The sequence below is a fragment of the Anser cygnoides genome, chromosome 2 (assembly GCF_040182565.1).
Source record: "Anser cygnoides isolate HZ-2024a breed goose chromosome 2, Taihu_goose_T2T_genome, whole genome shotgun sequence".
Taxonomy (NCBI): domain Eukaryota; kingdom Metazoa; phylum Chordata; class Aves; order Anseriformes; family Anatidae; genus Anser; species Anser cygnoides.
In genome coordinates this window covers 83,135,130-83,158,082 of record NC_089874.1, presented here as the reverse complement: position 1 = coordinate 83,158,082, position 22,953 = coordinate 83,135,130, and the positions used below count along the sequence as shown (strand labels likewise).

The following is a 22,953-nucleotide window of genomic DNA, read 5'->3' as shown; positions in this document are numbered from 1 at the left end:
TTGCCATACCTCATGGCTTCTTTCTCTGCAAATTATTAATCTTTTCCCATCTTCCCTGTGGTAATTAGTGTGATCCTAAACTGTAAACAGAGTTGCTTTCCTTTGCTCTCTCCCTCCCCATGATGCATATCTCTTACAGCCATTCCCTCTAGGGTCACCTCCACTGTTTGAAGAACTCTGTCCTCTGTTAAGAAGTCTGTCAGGACCAGATGTATTCATAAATGGACACTTTGCACCATTTTCTCTCTCTTTTAAATGATCCAAAGGCAAAATGTCCATTTTCTCTCAAGATGATCTATAAGTCTCTACGTAGGATTGACACTGCTGTCAGCAAGCAGAGGCCAAACTCCTACTGAGATTAATGTCAATCTCCCTTTTTTCTTTATATCAGCTGTTCCACAAAGAACTGGTGCAGACCACAAGAAAGGTTGTGCCGTAGACCAAGTTTGGGAATTGAGTACATTAGAGAAACAACTTGTACCAGTACAATTTTTAAAATAGTCAAATTCCCCAATAGTAAAATATCAATGTCAAAGATACAGATAGTAAGACTAGATACAGTGACTAAATATGTTCTGAATTAGTTCCATTGTAGTTTTTAGAAAATTAATGTAGTGAATATTGCTTCCATTATTTAACTACTTTGACTCTCATGGATGAAAAACTGGAATAGTAGTTAGTAAGGAGTTGTCCAGGCTTTTATGCTAAATATTAATATGAAATTATTACTCCTACTTAATTTTTTTGTATTATTTTCCATGCACAAAGATTTTAAATCCTCAGTTAACCCTGGGTTGCATTCTTCCCCTTCTCTCATTTTTCTCTCATGTTGAAAGAAAGGTTCTTGGCCAAAGAGACTGTCTGCCACTTTCTGTAACATGACTTAAAAAGAAGCAATTACACAAACTGGTTGTTTCAAGTTCTATTTAACCGGAAAATGCATCATTTTCTGGTTGATGTGAGGAATTTGAGGAGAGGTTGCCTACAGAACTGCCAACAGCCACTGCACATGTTCAATGTGTTTCCAAACAGACAGTGCTGCAGGACTTTGGCTGTATTTGCTGTTTTCTATTATTAAGTAGTGAAGGATTGTATAGGTCCCTTAACGAATATGGATAGGAATATGTATTTAGTTGGTGCCACAAGATGGCATGACAAAGCTAGACAGGTTTGCTAAGAAATAAGAGAAAAAATGACTAAAAACCAATTTCTGATTTCAATTGCACCTTTTTATCTCTGTAGTCTCAAATGGATTGCAGTTGTATTTCTGTCTAGTCAAGACACATTGAAAAAACAAGCCAAATATCTGGGGATTTGATCAGGTTTATGTGCTTTACCAGCTTTTTGGTTACATATAAGTATGTAAAAGATTTAATAATGAAAGTCTTACTAAACATGCTTTGAGTTAACTCACTATATAAATTTATCTCTAAGGTATGGGAACTTAAAACCCAGATGTAGCTCTCTACCTTATCCAGGATATGCTATTTACTTTATACAAAGAGCAACTTAAATTCTGTGAGTCAGATATCAGCCCAATGGTATAGAGGTTTTATCTTTTTTAATTACTGAAATCAAAGGGCTATCATAAAGAGTCTATGTAAGCAGTAATACAAGTCTGGCTTACTCATCACATCGCAGTGTACATATATTGCTCTGAATTTTGGATTGGTATAAAGCACAGTGTGCTTAGGGAGAGAGCAAAATGGATTACCTTTTGTAATTCTCTCTTCCATTGGAGAAGAAACTTGTATTTTGCTGCCTTAAACTAGTAGCCCCTTGCAAATTGGTTTTGAACAGGGAAGTTCTTTCCTATATATTTATCAATCCCCTCCCAGGAAATTTATCTGCAGTCGGTCTTTTTCCTCTTGAATATTACAATTCCCTCAGTTAATATAAAGAAGGGATCTTATATGGAAGTTATTTTTGTGTATTGTGCAAGCAGAGTTATGATTGCTACTTAGTTAAGACTAAAGTAAAGTTAGGTTCCTGATTTTTGTATGTAGACTTATGATATGGCATTAATCTTGTATGTTTTATCTTTAGCCCATTAAATTTACAATTTCTTCTTTAGTCTTCAGTTAAAGCATACTGAAAGTTATCAGGCTTTGAATGCAGAGAGGCCTCAGTTCATTCAGTAGTTTTAAAAGTAAAGTCCATTGCATGAGCTAGTTGAAGCTGCGTTTTTCAATTTATTTTTTGGCCATATGAATATAATTAGTATTCTACTTTTCCCTGTTACAGTCAGTCCTTGTCACTTGTTCTGAGGAGCACAGGAAAAAAATAAATATGTAAAAACATCCACCACTCTGTTATTGTGGGGCATGAAATACAGGAGGGAATTACCTGCTCGTAGGTTTGCTGGCTCTTTTAAAAATGGCCACATGTGAAGAAAACAATACTGACATTTATTGAAATTCTTATTGCTGTGATTTGATTTTCTGTAGCCTGCCTGTAGAAAGCCAAATTTGTCTCTGTATAATGTTTCAGCTACTGAATCCTGAAACCAAAGTAATAAATTAATGTCTCTACATAAAACCTTGCATGATAGTATGAAGCAGTGTAACTTTGTCTACTTTAATCTCCTGGTTACGGTTACAGCCCTAAAAGCCTTCAGAGGTCATGTGTTGACTGAGTTGACTGGGTTTAAGCATATTAAGATAAGGATGTAATATAACTGAGTTTATGATCCTTACTTGATCAAAAACCTATCTATGGCAGCAGAATCTTTATTTGCCTGGAGGCTACAACCAAAGGCCCAGAAACCTAGAACTAATGCAACGCTAAACTATCAATTTTTTACACAGGTTTTGAGCTGGTGTTTTTACCCACTTATAAGACTTTTTTACAGCCTTGGTGCAGAGTGGCTGGAAAACTGTGCAGAGGAAAAGAATCTGGGGGTGATTGATGCTCGCTTGAACATGAGCTGGCAGTGTGCCCAGGTGGCCAAGAAGGCCACATGGCATCCTGGCTTGTATCAGGAATAGTGCAGCCAGCAGGACCAGGGAGGTGATCGAGCCCTGTACTCTGCTCTGGTGAGGCCACACCTTGAGTACTGTGTTCAGTTTTGGGCCCCTCAGTACAAGAAGGACATCGAGGCCCCAGAGCGTGTCCAGAGAAGGGCAACGAAGCTGGTGAAGAGCCTGGAACACAAGTCCTGTGAGGAGCGGCTGAGGGAGCTGGGGTTGTTCAGCCTGCAGAAGAGGAGGATCAGGGGACACCTTATTGCTGTCTGCAGCTACCTGAAAGGAAGGTGTGGGGAGCTGGGGGTCAGCCTCTTCTCACAGGTAACTAGGGATAGGGCTAGAGGGAATGGCCATGTTTACCAGTGTGCAGACCAAGTGCTCATGTCATTTCACATTAACTGTTATTCTCTTCCTGTTCCCTGTGCTAGCAGATGGTCATTACAATTACAGGGGAAGCTAATGCTTCACTTATTAATCTCTTTTCCAAAGACAAGGTTGTTTTTTCAATGGTTCCACCTACTCTGAACAGGCCAGGACCTTCATATAGCTGATCATGCCTAGCAATTTTCTGGGCCAGCAATTTTCTTTGGAGCTAGCCTTTCAGCCATGTTGACGATTACTTTTGTACTCTGAAATACTAAGTTGTGTGCAGAAATTCCCATTTTGAACACAGACTTATAAAGTCTTTATTGGTTACTTGAAGACAAAATTATTATGCAGTTTGCAATTATATAAATGATTGTGCCCCACTTACAGCTGAGGTTGTACAGGTAAACGTTAGAAACAGTACCCAGCATATACATGGAACAGGTAAATAATATCCAGAAATAAACACAACGTTAACAGTGTGTAATTACAGTGGCTACATGGCAAAAAGCTGTTGCACAGTAGAAATAATTAATGAATAAAGAGGTAGTGGAATGGAGAGCTCAATAAATGTTGAATCCTTGTACATAAAGAAACATCAGGTATTTGCTGCAGATTATTGATAGTTGTCCTCTGGGAAGCTGAGGAAGAGGGGGTTTTTTGTTGTTGTTTTGTTTTTGGGTTTTTTTTTTTGAGATCTCACAGGTTCTGGACAGAAGCTATACCATCCCGAAAGCTTGCAGAAAGGTACCCATTACCTCCAAGCATTTAAAGCTTCCTAGCCCTGACAAGTGGTCACGCATCTTTCAATAACAAAAATGGCACCAAACTATGTATTTGAAAAATTGCCTTTATGTCACCTAAAGATATTACTCATCTCTCCTTCTTCTCCTCATTTAAAAATTGCATTATAAGTTTTCTGGGTAATGTCTGGAAGGGGTTGCTTTTGTTTAAATAGCTTAATCCTTTCTCTATTAATAGATGTCTCCAAACAAATGTTATCTGACCTTCTGCTCCATGACAGAACTGGGTAAACTCAGCTGTTCACGATAATGCCTTTTGGTGCCTAGAAGTATTTTATTAATGCATCTCTGAAAAGCAAGACTTTAGGGAAGACATAGCTTTTCATGTACATGTGCATAAGGAATGACTGGGCCAGTCAACACTGAAGTTGTTATATCAAGGTTTTGTCAGCCTTAACAGCAAACACAGAGAAACCCATGGAAAGAGGTAGCGTGAATGGGTGTCTTAAAAGTCACAAGTTTCTTCCAATAATATTTCTATTTCTCATCCAATTTCAAAAGAAGATTTCTTCTGCCTACAGTTAAGTTTGTCTCGGTTATTTCCTAGTGACTAATGCTGTTCTGAATCTCCAGAAGAAGAAAAAAAAAAAGAAATTACGAATCAGGTTCTCTGGGATTGTTTTCACAGTAAATGCAGAACCTCTGTGACAGTTACTAAGAACAAGACAGGGAGCCTCAACTTTCTGTGTCAAAATCCAGCTCATTCATGAGCAAAGTATTTGTCAATTGCTACAGGAATGATCATGCAAATGATAGGTTGTCTTTCATGGAGAAGCATATTTGCCAAAGAAAAGTATGCTTTGAGTTGGGTTGTGGCGAATAAAGAAAAGGAAAGGATGGTCAGCATTGAAATCCTCTTCCATAACCATGCAGAGCATAGCAATGCCAGCAGTGGCAGCTGCAGCTTCCGTGCCTTCCTCATTCACTTCTACAAAAGCCTTGTGGACAATTTTAGAGAGGAAAAGGTCACGTGCCCCTGACATTCCTGACAAGTCAGCCTTGGCACTCTCAAACAAATCCAGCAAACCCATAGCAACTAAATCTGATTTAAGGTCATAGCTTTCTTCTAGCTTAAATTTTGGCAAGTGCACATGAACATCAGTTGAATATAGATGCTCTGGACACGTCCATTCCTGGAGCTTCTCTAAGGTGAGATGCTTTTCCAGCTAGAATTAAAAACACAGAAATCATTACGCGTAGCCAGGGTAGAAATACGTCACTTTCAGTAGCATTTAGAGGGCTTTATATAGTGCTATACAACTACAAAGTAACTATACAGAAATGACCATACCCTTATTTTTGATAGCTCCACATAGATCAAATGAATGCTAATAAAATTAAGTGGAGTCAGTGCGATTTTTAGTTGATAAAGTAAAACAAATGTTTGCTTCTTGCTGCTATGCAGAGAAGGGAAAAGCATGCACTGATGGCAACTAAAACTAATCATTCTTCCTGTTTAATCTGAGTGGAATTACATAGATAAAAATCAGTAACAAAACTAATCATCAGAGAGATTGAAGATGCTGATATGTTACTGGTTATCTAATGGAAAATAGTCTAACTACCATAAGGCTAAGAAAATAAAGATTTTCAAAGGTAGCAAGAGAAGGGTTCTGTCAGAACAAAACAAAAAATAAAGCAAAGCATGTTAATTTTGTTTTCATAATCTCCCTCATGGTTCTGTTCAGCAAGCTAAAGGACACGGGAACACAAGCTACAAAAACAGGCCACAATTTCTCTCCCTGATTCAGCATGTGTGTGTGTGCTCCTTATTGCAGTGTTAGCAGAGTATTATCTAAAAAAATATGCTTGATAGATTTGGGGCTCTAAGAACTCATTAAGGGTTCATTAAGGCTTTAATTCTGAATGGCTGAACTTATCCATTAAATAACTTTAGCTTAGCTTATACGGGTCACCTTTTGCAGTCCAGTGGAGTCATCTTCAATATCATCAGGTAACAGGATGATCATACTAAGTTCTCTTCCCTCATAAGGCAGCTCCAAAACACGGATCTTCATGTCAGAGATGTACCCAAAACGAAATTTCTTTTTCTGGTACATCATTTTCACTGTTTTTCTTTCATTCTGGATTGTTAAAAGGTACAGAAAACGTTAAAATACTAATTTAAAGATCTGACAGGATACAGACAAGAATTGCATGCTTGCAAAACCCCCTCCCTCCTCCACTATATCAGGCAATTATAAAACAACCTTCATCAGACTCCTGGCTGCATGTTTAATAACATGTTTTTCTAAAGATATAATGAATTTTTATAATACTTGGTTTTACTTTGGTTTTTATGCCACAGTCATTGCCGAAACTGAAAAAAAAAAAATTCTTCAAGTTGCTGTACCTTGCTCTAGCAGCAAAAATGACTGGGGAGAGTGTTAAAAGTCAAAGATGATCAACCCTGTTCAGCATAAATCAGATAACTGTATAGAGCATCTTGTAGAGCTGTTAACATAAGCAGAACATATAACAAGAAAATGGGGCTCAAACAATATGTGCAATCACTTTAATACTGTTTACCTGGCATCACAAAGAGGTACAGTCCATAGCAGCCTTTGGACAGAATGCCAGGCACAGTCAGGGTCCTTGTCTACACATAAGAATCACCTCTGATATTATTCCAATAAGTGATAGAACAAAGAGCTTGCTGAATACAGAAAAATGCTAAAATCCATAAAGAACCTCTTTCGGGTAAACCGAAAACAATCACTATTTGCATTCTTTTATTATTTTACTTGTAAGTAAATCTTTAATTTAAGACCTATATTTTTTGACCTTGTCATTAAATATATAATACTAAAATGCATCTGTTTTACCTTATTCAATCGAAATGGCATTTCAACGGTGTTGGCTTCTTCAAATTTCTCTGCCCAATTTCCTTTGAAATAAATAGCATTCACCAAAACAAGCTTGGTCATGCCATCAACTGAGCCTTCAGACAACAGGTTAGGGATTTTACCTTCAGAGGGGACAACAAAAGGAAAGTCACAACAAAACCTCGTAATATACTGATTGTATACGAATCATCCATAAAATTACTGATGCTATAGAAATACTACAAATATAAAACCCTTCTCCATTCCCATGATAAAAATGGTGTATTTCAGCACCTGCTGCTTTACTTCACACCATGCTTGTTACTAGTACACACTACTATAACTTTTGATATACCATAACTTGATGAAAATGTAATATTTTAGCTTAAACCGTCACATATGACTCATTATCTCTCATGATTTGATTCTAGCTACCTAGATGAAAAGAACCCGAGGCAACCCAAACCACAGAGAGCTCCAGCACATTGCTTCAGAGTCAAATTCCTCTGCTGTATCTGCAGTCAACTCTGCAAGGACTAGAAAATACCCAGATTTAGCCTTATTGGATTTAGAAATATATAAGATATGGACCAGGGTGTCATTTTAGTCAAATTTAGACAAATTCACCAATTCATTATTACAAATTTATGTTTATATAACTATCCCAAATCTACCATTGGCCTGAACACAAAAAATTGAAATGACTTCGGATTTATGTAACTGTTGAAATGTCTTGCTTAGGTATTCTCTGGTTCTGTCAATGAAACAACTGAATACCCTGGGGCAAAATTAATTTACTCCATAGGCAGCAGGAAATAAAGTCTATTCCTGCTCCTAAAGTATGAAAAAAAATGTCTGTTACTTTATTAATGAAAATAGTTTACCTTCAGTTTTCTCCTCTACCCACTGGTTAATTTTCTTCCGGGCTTCATCACATGCCTGAAGAAAATCAACTGTAGCCAGATCAGCTCCATATAATTTCTGAATATTAGTCAGGAAATCCTAGATTTTGGAATGATAAGGGCAGCTTTTATTGCATGTAGATAAGAAAACATCTCTTTATGATACAGACAACATGCAAATCAAACGTTATCACCCGCTCTGAGGTGGGGCTCTGACAGTGCACTGTCTGGGTTTTTTTCTTTGTTTTTTTATTGCCATTTCCGATTGAAACACCACTGAGTAAGCCTTATAGTACATCTGCCACGTATACATCTGTAGTGCTTACTACAGGTGTTCCAGTGTTCATCTGTCATTCTCTTGAAACAGCCTCAAGCATGGCTAGGAAAAAAAAATAAATCCCAGAAAGGGATAAAAACAGCAATACCTGGATATACACAAAGAGGCGTGTTGTTTAGACACACAGGGAATCCCAGATAAATGTTTTCAAAAATATTTTAAATAATGTGGTTCTCCTGACCAATTAAAATCCTAAAAAGCTGGTAACAACAGACATAGGAGAGGGATGTTATTATAGTTACTGTAAACAACCTAGACAGCTTGCTTTTTGCCTTGAGCCCAAAAGCAGCAGATGTGAACAAACAAACAAAAGGCTTTGCTGCATAACATCCTGTAGGTGCATCCTTCAGATTGTGCAGATGCCGACAGATATGGAAGTGCATACACATGTATGCAACACTTTTGTTGATTGCCCAGTAACTTTTAGAAATATGCCAAGAAATATTTTTACCTCAAATTCTCAAATGGCTACATTTTCAGTAAATTTTCTCACTTACTAAAGCAGAAAGTTACAGGTTTTACATTTGGACTTACTCTAGTGGTATTTTTGCCAAAGGGCATTCTGAAAAACAGGAAAGCAACTGATGGCTGAGTTTCAAAGTCTCCCACCAGGTTCCACCACACAGTTATGATCTGCATAAACGTACCGGCAAAAAGCTGTAGGACTTCTCTCCAAAAAGTCGATTGGCAATCCGTAGGAGATAGAAAGCATCCCTTCTGTTTATATCTGTGGTCAGAGTCCGAAATCTGGAGTGAATGTCTTCAACTTCATCGAAATGAAGTGTCTGAAATAAAAGACATGAACTGCTGCTAATACTGTCTCTAAGCAATATGCAACGTATCTGTACAGTCTGCCTGATTTGTTAAATTGGAGAAAGAAAGCAAAAGAAGCTGGAAGCTGCTTAAGAGACTTCTGTAGACTCCAAAGAATGAATGAAACCATTGCCTAGGGGCTATGTTGGCCATGTCAGTCACTTGTGTTAAGCTACTGCTTTATATTTAGCCCCGAATGAAGCTGTTGACTGTAATCTGGAGTCCTACTCAAGTGATGTCTGCATATTTCCCCTCCCTGGGCCACTGGGTGATAGGTCTTATTCCAAATGGGAAATTGAAAAGAAAACTGATGCCACAAAGACACTTTAGGTTTCTTGCCTCTGTCTTCGGCCATAGGGAGCTTGGGTTTTTGGTTTTCAAAAGATATAATGAAAACTAGGACAGGGTTTATATGAGCACTTAAGGAAGATGAGGTCTGGAGAAAACTTAGAACAATTATTTTTGATGGTTTCATGAAAATATAAGCACTTTCATATAATAACTATCATCTTAAAATTAAATGCAGTTATATTTTATATTATATATATAACATATACACACATACTTGCATATGTGTGTGTGTACACACATACAGACACCCCATACGCAAGTATATACCATATTATACACCAGTACCTCCTTTCCCAAAGGGAAGCTGGCTAGCCAAGTCTTACAATAGGATAGCAAGAGCTACCAGACCTCACAGACAGCAAAGACTAGAACAAAGCAGGGACATCTCACCCGCACTTAAATCAAGTATTTCTCAGTAGGGAAGACTGCTGTGTAACAGCCACTGAATCCAAAGCAAAGCCCTTATTTTACCTCACTGGGTTTTGAGTCAGGCCTTGCTGCCCACGTGAATTCAATCTGTGTTGCACATACAGATAGATGAGCAAGACTAGCACAGAGACAAATTACGATAGGATTATGACCACAAAAGCAAATTTCTATATGCTTGTAAACTGCCCTTCGTGCTTATCAGTCACTGTCTCCTTAATTAGCTGTGTTTTGATAAATAAAGCATTACGCTATGGGAACATGCATTACTGAAGGTTAGTGTGCCGAAACACACACAAGCTTCTTTTGCGTTATTTCTGATCTCAGTAGATTTATCCTGGGTGGGGCTGACAGTTGAATCATAAGAAATATATGTTCAAAGTCTGTTTGTACAAGTAATGATTCAGTTTTACTGTCTTATTCAGTAAGCACAGCACTGGTTAATAGTATAAAACAGTTCTTCCTAAAGTTCAGAATACAAAGGTGAAATTAATCATAAGCAAATACGTTACAAGGACTGCACTGACAATTCTCATACGCCCATTTGCACTAGCAGATGTTTGCCTAACAAAGAGAAAAACAGCAGCAACTGAATCCCTTTTGTGCAGGAGACCCCAGGGGAAGTTGGCACACTCCTACCTACACCAGCTTTTGTAATTTGCACTCAGAGTTGTGAAACCACCAGCTCTAGAAGACTAACTTAAAATGCAGAAGCTACTTGCCCCAGCTTTCACGGGGCAGGCTGTTGAACGTGGAAGGGCTGATGAGCTGGGTCTGCAGCAAAACCCAAGGTGAACATGCCAGACCATTGTCTTTTGAACCCTTCTACCTACCCTATGGTATGAGTAGGCATGTGGGCTCAGCTCCTCACAGATATCTGGGTGCCTAGCTGCTACTACGATATTGATGTTTAGGTAGCGTCATCATGCATTATCATAGTTGTCATGCTTGAAATATAAAGCTATATTATTATTTCTTACTTACAAAATACACTTGGTATTATTAAGCGTGCTGTTAGTAGCCATGTATTACAAAGCAGTAGTTCTTTGTGGAAATGTGTCATGAAAACTAGTAAGGACTTGCTGCTGGAACTCCACTCAATTTAAATGGTGACTGATAAATTAGTGCAATTAGTTTACTACCTCAACAATTAACTTAAGTGAAATTACTTAAGTGAAATTAAGTGAGAGATGGGGATGATAGCAAAGATGGAAAGACAGCGCTGGAGAAGGACAGGCAGATAGCAGAAAGAGACCCCGTGAGTGTGAAACAAATTTTGCCCCTCGCTCATAAAAATAATGCCCTTCTTTAATTTTTCCTGCCTCTAAAATTTAATGTCTTTTAACGTTAATAAAATATAAAATGAGAGAAAACGTTGCTAACCTTCAGCACCTGTGCCTCTGTATTACCTTTGGCCCCTAAAAGGACCATAGCCAGAGCTGCAGAAACACTGACAGGAGAGAAGAAAACATTTCCTGTTGGGTTGGTCTCATTAACCCTTCTGAAGAGATCAAGTGCAAATCTGCTGTTCGCATTACTCAGGTTCTCCATGGCTGTAGCTGAAAAATAAAGCATTCAGTAAGGGCTCCAGGAAGCACTCCTGAAGGAACTAATGCGACTCGGTGAGTCACAAGGGCTGGGTTCATCTGGGTGCATCTGGGTACAGAACCAGCAAGAAGTTCACTCTCAATTCACCTTAATAAAAAAAAAGAAATGGAATCTGTCATGTTGAAAAAGCATTTTTTTTCTCCCCCACGTACATTTGTATATCCCACCCTTCCTCAGCACGCTAACTTTAAAGACACCGTTTAACCACACAAGAAGCCGCATGCCTCGGTAGCACAAACCACGCTGCAAAAAGGCGCCAAGCCCACCGGAGGCATACTCACGCTTACCTCCTGGGACGTGTACGGCACCGCTGCTTTCACCAGCCTGCTCTGCCGAGGCCAAGCTCCCACCAGGGCACAGGAGCACCTGAGCAGCCCCACGAGTGCAGGCAGGGAGCCCGGGGCTGCTGTTAGCTGCTGGGGCTGTGCCCGCTGCTGAGAGCAGGAGCAACCCACAGAACAGGTGCAGCTCCAGGGCGGGCACTGCACGGCCGGAGCGGTGATTCGTTTTAGCTACATCCCCACCAGGAGCCCTTGGGAAGCGGGGTGAAAGGTGTGAGGGCTGGGTCAGGCATGGAAACATACTCAAAGGCTGGCGGTGGTACCGGTTAGTACTGTAAAACCTTCCTGCTGGAGCAGGGAGACTTTTTCTCTTTGCTTGCAGGGGGGATTTTAGGTTTGGTGGTTTCTAGCTTCTCTCTTCTGTAAGGTTTCACTTCACCGTGGACATTTTGTGCTCCTTCCCCCCCACAACCAAGGCAGCAGCCCAGCAGTACCACCGCGCTACCGCCCAGACCCAGCTACGTGGAGAAGCTCGCGCTGAAATCAGGGGGTTTCCAGCCCAGGCTTTCTGTAGAAATTCTAAAAAAAATCACTGCTTCAGCTGCCAGGCAATCGTGATTTTTTTTTTTATTTTTTATTTTTTTTAGAAAAAGCCTAGATAAAAGACAGAAGGAAAAGCGTACTTTTACTTTCACTTCAGTGGCGCCGGGTGTGCGCAGCCCCCCAGTAGCACCCTGCGGGGCGTGCAGGGGGGGAGCAAAAATCCCTCTTTCCCTTCCGTCATGGCCCCATTCCTGCAGAAACCGCACTGGGGCAGGGGCTGACCCACCCCCCTCCTGCTGCTTGCCCACCTACCTGCACCGCGCTGTGCGGAAGCCCCGCTGCGGTCCAGCAGCCTCGGGGTGGGGAGAGCCAAGGCCAGGGGTGTGCGCAGCGACGTGCAGCCCACGCCTGCTGGTGGCTGCTTCCCTGACACCAAACGATGGCTTCGTCCTCAGCACCTGGCGTGGCTGATGCACCGCGCCCACCTGGACAAGCGAGCGCCCTTTGGACGCACTCCGAGGTACAGGCAGCACCGGCCTCCTGGCCAGAAATGAGTGCTTGGCTTCAGAGCCCCTGCCCTGAAGGCTCTTCATAATGAATCCTAAGACGGACCCCAAACTTGGCAGTAATCCCAGTCAGCACCTAGGGTTTGCAGCATGGTAAGGAACGAATTCCTAGTGTTAGGTGAAAGCTGATTGCCCTCCATCAAGAAGTAGTTATTTTCTTCTTGTTACAGGTGTTGCATGATTTATGGTCACCAAAGAAAGGAACTCCCACAGCACTCACCATGAGTTCATTTATTATTTCAGGAACAGCAAAACAAATCACTGTTAGCAAAGTCATTTTAGTTTTTATCTTTGGCAAAAGAGGTTTAACAAACCATGAACAGGAAAAACATGCAGATAGAAAAAAATAAAACTTTGGCATTTAAATACCACAGAGGAACCATATGCTTTTTTATTACATTCTTTGTTAAAGGACTAATAAACTAAGTGATAGCTAATATACCCAGCTGTCACATAGTGGTAAGACAACGATCCTTACCCCATGAAAACCTGCAAGGTCACTTATTACAGAGACATACTTTTATTCCCACTCTTGTATAAGTGCTGTCCAGTTATCATCCAAAAAAACAAATCTAGTCAGGATGCTTAACAACATATAGCAGGTTGCCAAAGCCTCCTTTCATCTCCCTTCACCTTTATGAAAACGTTAAACGTTCTGGGAGAATGAAAAAAGACAAAAAATACTGGGGATGGGAAGAAAAACAGGGAACACAGCATGAGATGTCTTCCAATCTATCAGAAACAAAATCTACTTCTTCCTTTTCTGAGATGTCACTATCTGATTCACTGTCTGGTGGCCACAAAAAGGAAAGTGTGATGGGAACTACAAGCACAGATTCAAGCGTTCACTGAGCATATTTCTTGTCAGCAAGAAGTTAGAAAACTCTCTACTCAGGTGCACAGAACAGCAAACCTGTTTTAAATGGCAGCTGCTGTGTATGTCTAAGTGTCTCTGGTACTCTACTGAAGCCCAAATTAATGACCAGAGAACTGGATTCAGGCACAGTTGAAAGAGGCAGTTAGTGTAAAAGAGTAATCCTATCCTAAAGGAACAAAGTTACCGTGTTAACAGCAGCACTTTGTCAAGACATATTTTTAGGGAGAGCAATATCTGCCACAAAACAGAATGCTGGAAGTTTTATTGTGCCGGATGAAGAAGAGGAATGGATGATCAGCAGTGAAATCGGGAACAATCATAGCACAGCGCATTAACATCACTCCTGCCGTGGCAGCTGCTGCTTCAGTGCCTTCTTCATTGACTTCCACAAAGGACTTGTGAACCACTTCGGAAAGCACTAGCTCGTTACCAGCTGAGATGGCTGAGAAGTCTGCCTTCTGTAAGTCAAATGCATCAGGCATTCCCATGTTGCTCAAAAGAGGTTTCAGATCGTAATTTTCTTCCAATTTAAATCTGGGCAAAGACACGTTCACCTCTGTCATGTCCATCATTTCAGGATTAATCCAATCTATCAGCTTCTCATATGTAAGTTCTCTTTCCAGCTAAAAAAAAAAAAAGCCTCCAAAGTTACATAATTAAAACAAGAAGAGTCACAATTTTATGCAGGCATAAGTGCTGATTACTATATCTGTTTATAAAGTGCATAACGTGCATCTTTTTCTGGAGCTCACAGGGTCTTAAGCCAAAGTACAAATTTTATTACTTACTAGAGACTATGGCTTCAGCTGAGATCAATCCTGTATGCTCTCTGTGGTAGATACATTACTATGAGATAGTATCTCAAAGTTTACTTTTATAAAACACATTAGACTGTAAAAAAATATATATTTTTACATATGGGAAGTAAAAGCACAGAAGAACTGATGACAAGGTCCAAAAGAAACCAAACCGAGTTCTTCCTTTTAACCAAAAGATCCTATTTCAGGACCTTCCAGCTGACAGGCTGGTGAAAAAGCCTGCCTACAACACCCTTTGTAGTCAGTGTTCGAAAAACTTACTAATAGAGCACAAGGCAACCAAAACTTGTATCTCTATTACTAATTGCTTGGCCAGAGCACAAGGCAACCAAAACTTGTATCTCTACAACAGAGGAGACCACAGACTTCCCTGTGAGCATTCTAAGTAGAGGGCCAGTGACAATGTGCCAGCTGTTCAGTACGGAAGACCTATGGGACAATCTATAGAAAGTCCGTATTGGAAATTGTAATTGCTCCCCCAGATCTGCTCTCACCTGCTGCTCACCGTACTAGGGCTTCACTATAACCACAGCTAACTCCTGCTCCTGATGAGGGTTACATCTTCCATAGCCTCTGACTTAGGGGGCAGCACACAGCTTGACCAGTAGTGAAAAGAATACATGCCACTTTGGGGTCAGGGAAATATGGGACATATTTCAGCCAATCCTGAGCGCCAGTGGTATAATAGCTTTGGAACTGAACTGCAGGTTCACATGCTGTACCAAACTCGCATCCCTGGCCGGATACAAACTGTCTGGATTTAGCTCAACAGCTTACCTTTTCCAAGCCAGTAGATTCATCCTGGATTGCATCAGGGAGCAGGATGATCATGCTGAGTTCATTGCCAACATATGGGAGCTCAAGGACTTTGGTCTCCAGGTCTCCAATATAGGTCATGTTAAATTTATCTTTTCTGAACATCATCTGCACAGGTTTGGTCTCATTCTGAAATAAAGACATCAACAGTTACTACTGAGCCAGTATGCTGGTCTTAAAATGCAAAGCAGGCAACCAGTTACTTAAAGCTTTTTAGGTCGCTGTACAGTCAAATTCTAAGTACACTTCAGTGTACAGCCTTGTCACTCTTCCATAAAGTAAAAGATAAGAATTAAGGATGCCTAAGATTTAATTTTTAATTGCTAATGTGGAAATATATGTGAAATTTGTTTTAAGGCAAAGAAGCAAGAACACACATTTGTTCAGTTAAGAACTACTGAGAAGCACTAAGGAGAGCTGGTAAGAAGCAGGGCCTAGGTTCCTTGCTTTAAATTAATACAAAATAATTTCTGTGTAGGTATTTTCATTTCACCCCATGTGGCTCTAAGCACTATAACAAAGCAATTGAAATATTTTAATATGCTACTAAAATGCTAAGGCATTGAGAGCATCATTTTGAATTTTTAAAAGTCACAGGGGTAGTAAGAAGGTGTAAGATTTTTCTGTTTCATTTTTCACCATCTCCTTCCATTTACACATGGAACATCAGCTACTTTTGGTTTACATTTTCCTCCTTTTTAGTTAAGTTTAATCACTTCTCCCCTTACCTTTACAAGATAGCCATGCAAGGTGTTGCCTTTTTTTTTTTTAAAGGAAAGTCCATTGAAACAATGCCCTCAGATTAATTATGCCAGAAGTGATTTTGCAACAGCAATCAATGACGCATGTAAAGGATGGATAAGCAAAGAAAAGGCCACACAGCATGCCAAAAATCATCCAGCAAGTCATAAGAAGTGCAAAAGTCAAAGATATACTAGATGTCATAGGATTCTGAGAAGACTACCGGGATGTTAAAGTAACTCTAATCCTGGACAGACTGTAAAATAACTAGCTTAAAGCTTCAGGTTAGCACCTGGGATTTCCAACTGCTCATTTGAGCCTACTCATTGACTTCTGCAGCTCATCAGTGGCTAGTCATTAGCAAGATGAAAATACAAATTTAAGCCATTCGGTTGTAACAAGGAAAGAGGTTTGCAGCTGTTTGCATATCTAAAAGTGAGTTCCTTGGCTGAGCCAAAGTAGCATTACTCAATCTCACAGCTACTTGGAAAAAGTTGTATCTTGATCTCAAAGACTAGAATCTTCAAAAACAAGCAAATAAAACTGTTTGCAAAGAAAACGGTTATCCAAGAGCTAGGCTGGGCCTCACACCCTTATACATCATTGGATCTGTCTCTGCAGGAGAGGAAAGAGCCTTAAGCAAATACATAAGCCTGGGCTTTGTGTCATCTCTGTGGGGAAACCGATGGCAAACCTTCCTTCCAAACAGGAACCAAGTCAGTCCAGTGGTTTCTGAAGTGCTACAGTACATATAGTATGGGGAGAGCAATATAATGCCCTATATGAAAAGTGGAGCAGTTTCAAGCATTCTTGGATATACTTCATCACTGTGAGAGTGACAGTTTGAAATCAGGCATGAGGGCTTTAATTTTGCATAGTGCTTGTTTTAAGCAGGTGAGTTCTTACAGAATTCACATTACCAATTCATTTTCATCCTGGAGAAATACTTGTGTGATATTAAAAATCCTAGTAATTACATGAACCTTAAGAGAAACTAAGCAAAGAGCTTTCATATCAAGGGGACAGGCAGTAAGAAGCTCCATGCAGCCTACCTAAGGTAACGCTGCCTGAATGATTTTTTTTCCTTCCAAGTTAAATGTATCATTGTATTGTCAGCACGTTAGTACATCATACCTTGTTAATTTTAAATTGCGCTTCGTTTGTCTTCTCTTGGTCAAACTTCTTTTCCCAGTTGCCTTTGAAATAGATGGCATTCACCAACACAAGTCTGGTCATTGAATCAAGAATTCCCTCTGCCAGCAGGTTTTTAATTTTACCTTTAGGATACAATGAAAGAAAACACAATTTTTAACAGTGGCATGTATATAATTATCACAGATAGTATCTAATGTGTATTAATTATTGGCTAATTAAAGTAATTATGTACCTATCAGAGAGAGTTCAATAATTGTGGCTTCTTTTTTTAAAAGAAAAAAAGAATCACAATATGACATCTTGAAGTAGCTGTTTATGCAAGCCCTGACTACCACTAAATGCAGCAGGGAGTTCTGCAAAACACTCACCTTCAGTCTTTTCTTCTACCCAGCCATTTATTTGTTTTCTGGAATCCTCTGAAGCATTCTTGAAGTCAGTCTGTTCTAGTCCAGCATGGTAGAATTTCTGACTGGATTCTATAAATGACTGCCAGAAACATTCAAAACAGCTTTTCACCAGTATACTCTTACTGACATTCAGTCACAGATGATTTTTAAATACACAGAAAAATCTATTCCCTCTCCTCCCCCAGTTTCATATAAAGCTATTAATGTTTTGTCCTACACGTTCCAATTAGTTGTAGTATCACCTATTGAAGCTAGCAATTATTTTCCCCTTTAAGTCAAATGGCTTCTTTTATATGCTACAAAGTTCTACAGACTCAACTGAGAAATGATGTGCCTAGGATGTTTGTTCTTTTTGCTTGAGTGAGAAAACATATGATGTTACAAGCTTCTGCCCACATAAACTTCATTGTCAAACTTTCCAGGCGAATGAAAACTTTTAGGGCAGAGGGGAAACAGATTTTTCTTAGAGAAAAGAAAAATTCTCTCAGATTTAATATAATTAGATCTTTATTCACAAATGCAAAATTCAGAGTATAATCCATGTAATTTTAGTCTAATATAGGAACAAAACTAACATTCTTCATTAAAAAACACCTGTAAATTAGGAAGCACTATAGTGACAAACAGTGACAACATAACAGCATTTGTTTTTCTGCAGAAGTTCTTAGACATAGAACTCCATCACTCCCAGGAAAAAAAAAAATTAGACCCATACCTCTATTTCTAGGAAAGTACCTAAAGAACCATGTACCTAAAAGTACCTATTATCCTTATTTACATATTCTGATAAGGAAAATATTAAGAGTCACGTACTCCTCCTAGTATGTTCTCTGGATGACTTAACAGAGAAAAGAAACTCCAAATACTGTCCATGCTGGACAGCAATAACAAGTATTTTTCACCGTATTTACACATGATCAAAGGAAAAGAGATTTGTAAACCATTTGGCCCATAGCACCCCCAAAAAGAATGGGTGATGAAACCCAGAAGATCTATAGTCTGATGGATTTTATAGTGCTTTGCACCAGTTACGCATTCAGATCACAGGGTCATCTAAAAGGATCTGCTCCACCTAGTTCAGACCTCAGTCTTCTGCACTAACTCTCAGGTTGGTAGGTCTCAACCTAGAAAGACTTGGGAAGTAAAACCCAAAGCCTTTGTCTGACCTCCAAAGGGAATACCTAGTAAGTACATTATACTTAAAAACATCACAAATTTAATGTTTACTTACAGAGAGAAACTCAAATGTCGTTTCTCCGTAAAGTCGGTTAGCAGTTCTGAGGATGTATTTGGCGTCTGGATCGTTAATTTCAGAGAGAAGTGACTGATACCCATTGTGAGCATCCTCAGCTTTGTTCAGAGAAAGCACCTGTAGAAAGACAAATATCCTCAATGTAGTCCATGTCTTCTTTGAAGCAATTGCTTCAGCACAACTGTTTTTTGTTTCTTTTTTGTTTTGTTTTTTAAATGAGCTTTGGGCTTAAACACTGACTTGAAAACATATTTTTCATCATATCTCCTGTTGTGCAAGTAATAAATAAGGTTGCAGAAAAGAGAGCAGCATTAGGTTCCTTGACTCTGGCTGAGGGTTAGAAGACCACTGACTGGTTGAGGTTAGAAGGGACCTCTGGAGGCCATCTGGTCCAACCTCCCTGCTTTCTAAGGAATCCACCCAGCCCCCAAAGAAGTCTGTGTCTAGACACATCCTGCCTTTTTCTTAATGCTGCACAAGGTTCCTCTTGGAAAACTGGGTATTTATAATCCCTATCCTTGAAAGCCTAGCAAGAACTCTGTTAAAATCCAGAGACCAAAAGAACCTGAAGTTAAAAACAAAGCAAAACTTCACAATTTCACATTGTTTATAATAGCACCAAAGGATTTTATTTAATATCTTAGATCCAAACAAGGGAGGATACAAACCTGATCCAGTCCTTCAAGCAAAAATCGAAAATAGGCTGCTGTAGATGTTGTTAATGCAAGCAAGGATTTAAACTCCTATTAAAACAACATCCCAGCTCCACTCTCATTCTTCTTCATCACTACTACCATTGCTACAAGTGTAAATGCATAAGTGATCTGTTCCAAATTACAGTGCCAGGAAGAGGGAGGCAGGCCGTACCTCAGTGGATGTGGGATAAGCTGCGCTGCAATTACTGATGGGTCTGAACATGCATATAGGCAGACCCTACCATTAATACAGCAGTCACTGTTCATTACACTAACTCCCCTCTTGTTAACTTACTTCCAAATTTACATCATTAGGTTTACTTTTCATTGATCATCCAGCTTTGTCCTGTTCTAAACCCTTGCTCAGGTACCCACTGGGACTTCAAAGCTATGTTCTTAGCCCTGCACCACTTCCTTCTTCTGGATGTTCCAGGATTAAAATTCTAGGTTGTGAAAGCACAAGCTAACATACCAGATGAGCAACTGGTGGTTTTTCTTGGTTTCTTAAAATCTGGGACTAACATGACATGCTTACAGGTTGGATTTTTTTTTTTTTTTTAAAGTGCCTGGCTACATGTTCAAAACATGCACAGTCTGACAGTCTGATATTAAGCCCAAAAAAGATGATAGAAAAAAATATTTTATGTAGGTTTATATTTGTATAGCTATAGGTGAATCTTCAGCTACAAGAAAAAAAATCCCAGATACCTCTTAATGACATACTAAGGAAGATCTGTATCTCCAAAACAAACCCCCCCACACAACATAAGAACAGGAACCTCTTAATTTTATACTGAAGGAAGGCCCCCCGCTACGCAAGCACAATAAAACACATGTACTGCTTACGTGCATACCAAATAAAGATCTCCGCTCTCCGAATCCAGAATGATTATAACGATTTAGCATAAATGGAGGTCACAGACTATAATACAGACTTACTGTTCATATTGTTCATCAAATTCAGTACACTAAGTTTACAGAGACATACCTTTGCTATTTGGGCTTCAGTGTTACCTTTTGAACCCAGCAAAATCATAGACAAAGCAGAAGAAATACTAAAAGGAGAAAAGAATAGATTCCGTGTGCCATTTTTCTCACACAGCTGTCTTAAGAGGTCCAATGCAAAAGTGGTATTTGCTGCACTGAGGCTATCCATGATTCAGAGCCTAGGAGATAAAACACAAAAAGAAAGGAACGGCTCAAATTTATTTGAATACAAACTGATAATCTGTGTTTTACGTTTCCCAATATAAACTATTCACAAAATGTCTTGGTTAGGGTACAATATTATGAAAAACTGGTTTGGTGGAATAAGTATCTTAAATCCCATACTAGGCAGTAGGTGGATTTATTGCTTTTATATTTCAATCCCGGACCTGTAGTAGAAGGAACGATTCCCATTGGCATCATTGGGCTTATTCACTGGCTAAATAATACTACATCTTTTGAGATGTGCATTCATGACAGTAATTTGTTTAGCATTTGTTAGAACAAGTCTCCTTTGACTCTGCAACGACAATTATTCGCTTTAGAGGATAACCAAAGCAAAACGGCATTAGAATGGCAGAATTCCAAACTTACCTTCTCCAAGCCTGTGTATCTGTAGTAATTCCTTCAGCGTACTTGTTTGTGCGCAAGCTGTATTTTAAACCTAACAGCAAGCCTGGTAGAAGTCAGCTGAACGAGTTGACCTACAAGATTCAAATGAAATTTATCTGCTCAGCATGACAGATTAGTGCAATTTCCTGCTGCAGTACAAAGAAAAAAAATCAAAGTCCACTGCAGCTTGGCTTTTATTGTCTACAACACGGAAATATACATGATAAAATAGACTGGTCATAGAGAACTTGATGGTACATGCATGCTCCAACACATGTAACTCAATGCCTGTCAGACATCAGCCACATAGCTAGCTAACTAACCTGACATTAGACCACATACCTATAGAAGGAGCATTAAATGCCTGAATGCCGAGTTAACTACAGGTAAGTACCACCAGATGTAAGGTATCAACTGACAGTAATTTGTGTGCATATGTGTGTTTTTATTGTTGAGGCAGTGCCTAGCGTTGGTATGTTGCTACAAAATACAAAACCAACACCTAATTCATATTCCTGATTCACCATATCAAATAAAGAGGACGAAAGAACAAGTTTGTGCATGCGTTCTTTTCCTTCTATAAAAATATCCTTGCTAGCAGCTTTATTACAGACAACAGTAGGAACTTTCTTGTGTTTCTCTTCTCCTCTAACTGAAAAGAAAAAAAAAAAGTTTGGATTGAAAAAATCCTTCAATTCTGTCTGAAACAGGAGTGATGTAACTACATGCACTTTACAGCGTAAGTAGGAGGCACTTTACATTTTCAGTTCACGTTGGTTATTCCGACAACCAAAATTTTCGCTGTCAGACCGCCAGCAAGGAGGTTTTTGACGTGGAAGTGCCAGAAGTTTTTGTAGGCTTTCCATGACAGGCAAACCTTTACAGACAAAAGGACGCATCTCACACCATTTGCCTCAAAATCTGTGCATTTAGCCAAATGTCAAGGAACAGCGCAACAGCTGAGACGTTGGGCAAGGAGCAGCATCTTTAGCTATCCACGCTCTTCCCACAGCTCAGGAACCGTAACATAACCCAACAAAGGGCTTTTGGAGACGATGCAGAACAGCGTAAGGAACAAGAAAACCCAAGAGGCAAGCGCACGTTATCTATTTCCACCTGCCTGCCACAAACCCCTCAGAGACCATGCCATAGACAGGGAGCTAGGCACACAGCACCGCGCCGGCGGCAGCGATTTTGGGGTGTCCTGACCCCAAATCTGGTCTCCTGCGCTTTGGGAAAGGCTGCTCTGAGCTTACAGGGCTCCCCGGGGCACCCGGCCCCAGCAAGCTGCGGCTCTGCCCCGGCCACCGCCCGGTGGCCGCACCCCGGCGACACCACGGCACGGCACAGCCACCGGTATGCAGCCGGCGGCCCAGCCGCAGCTCCCTGGCTGATACAGGCTTCCATGATGGGAAAGGAGCTTCAGGGAAGCGCCAAAAAGTCCCCTGTTCCCCTCAAAAAAAAAAAAAATCCAACGCACACTGCCCGTAGAAAACAGTACAGCGCACCAGCCTCCCCACTCACCCAGCCGGCCGGCCACCGGCGTTTCCCCGGCCTCCGCTCCGCCCTTCCCCCGGAAGCCTTGCCCGGCCACGGGCCGCCCATCGCCGGGGAAAGGGGCTGGAGGTCGGCCCCTCCATGGCCGCCAACCGAGGTGAGGCTGGGGCTGGGGGCTCCGCCGCTGCGCCCCTTCCCCGCTATGGCCGCGAGCGTCCGGCGGCCATTTTGGCCGCAGCCCCCCTCCATCTCCGCAGGCCTTGCTTTGCTTCTTGTTTCCTACCTTCTCTTCCCCCTCTCCTCGTATAA

At 40.4% G+C, this 22,953-nt stretch overlaps 2 protein-coding genes across 3 annotated transcripts in view; both read right to left on the bottom strand.

Moving 5' to 3' along the window:
• Positions 1-3,627: 3,627 nt before the first annotated feature.
• LOC106048981 (leukocyte elastase inhibitor-like) lies at positions 3,628-12,721 on the bottom strand. 2 transcript variants are annotated; one of them, XM_013201115.3, is made up of 7 exons: positions 12,534-12,721; positions 11,173-11,348; positions 8,847-8,984; positions 7,845-7,962; positions 6,961-7,103; positions 6,052-6,219; positions 3,628-5,301 (listed from the first exon to the last, which is right to left on the bottom strand). In XM_013201115.3, exons 2-7 carry the CDS (start codon positions 11,338-11,340, stop codon positions 4,900-4,902), a joined length of 1,137 nt encoding a protein of 378 aa, XP_013056569.3. In that variant the 5' UTR covers positions 11,341-11,348; positions 12,534-12,721; the 3' UTR covers positions 3,628-4,899. The 2 variants fall into 2 exon arrangements, with proteins under 2 accessions (XP_013056569.3, XP_013056568.3); XM_013201114.3 differs by lacking the exon at positions 12,534-12,721 and adding an exon at positions 11,685-12,196.
• Positions 12,722-13,003: 282 nt separating this feature from the next.
• LOC106048984 (uncharacterized) overlaps positions 13,004-22,953 on the bottom strand; it is a 30,955-nt gene continuing 21,005 nt past the window's right edge. Inside the window, exons 9-16 of the mRNA XM_013201118.3 lie at positions 22,672-22,953; positions 21,907-22,024; positions 20,537-20,708; positions 18,833-18,970; positions 17,563-17,680; positions 17,174-17,316; positions 15,260-15,427; positions 13,004-14,287 (exon numbers count right to left, since the gene is read on the bottom strand). Coding sequence (XP_013056572.2) covers positions 13,883-14,287; positions 15,260-15,427; positions 17,174-17,316; positions 17,563-17,680; positions 18,833-18,970; positions 20,537-20,708; positions 21,907-22,024; positions 22,672-22,953 — 1,544 coding nt within the window. The 3' untranslated portion in view covers positions 13,004-13,882. The remainder of the gene's footprint in view (positions 14,288-15,259; positions 15,428-17,173; positions 17,317-17,562; positions 17,681-18,832; positions 18,971-20,536; positions 20,709-21,906; positions 22,025-22,671) is intronic.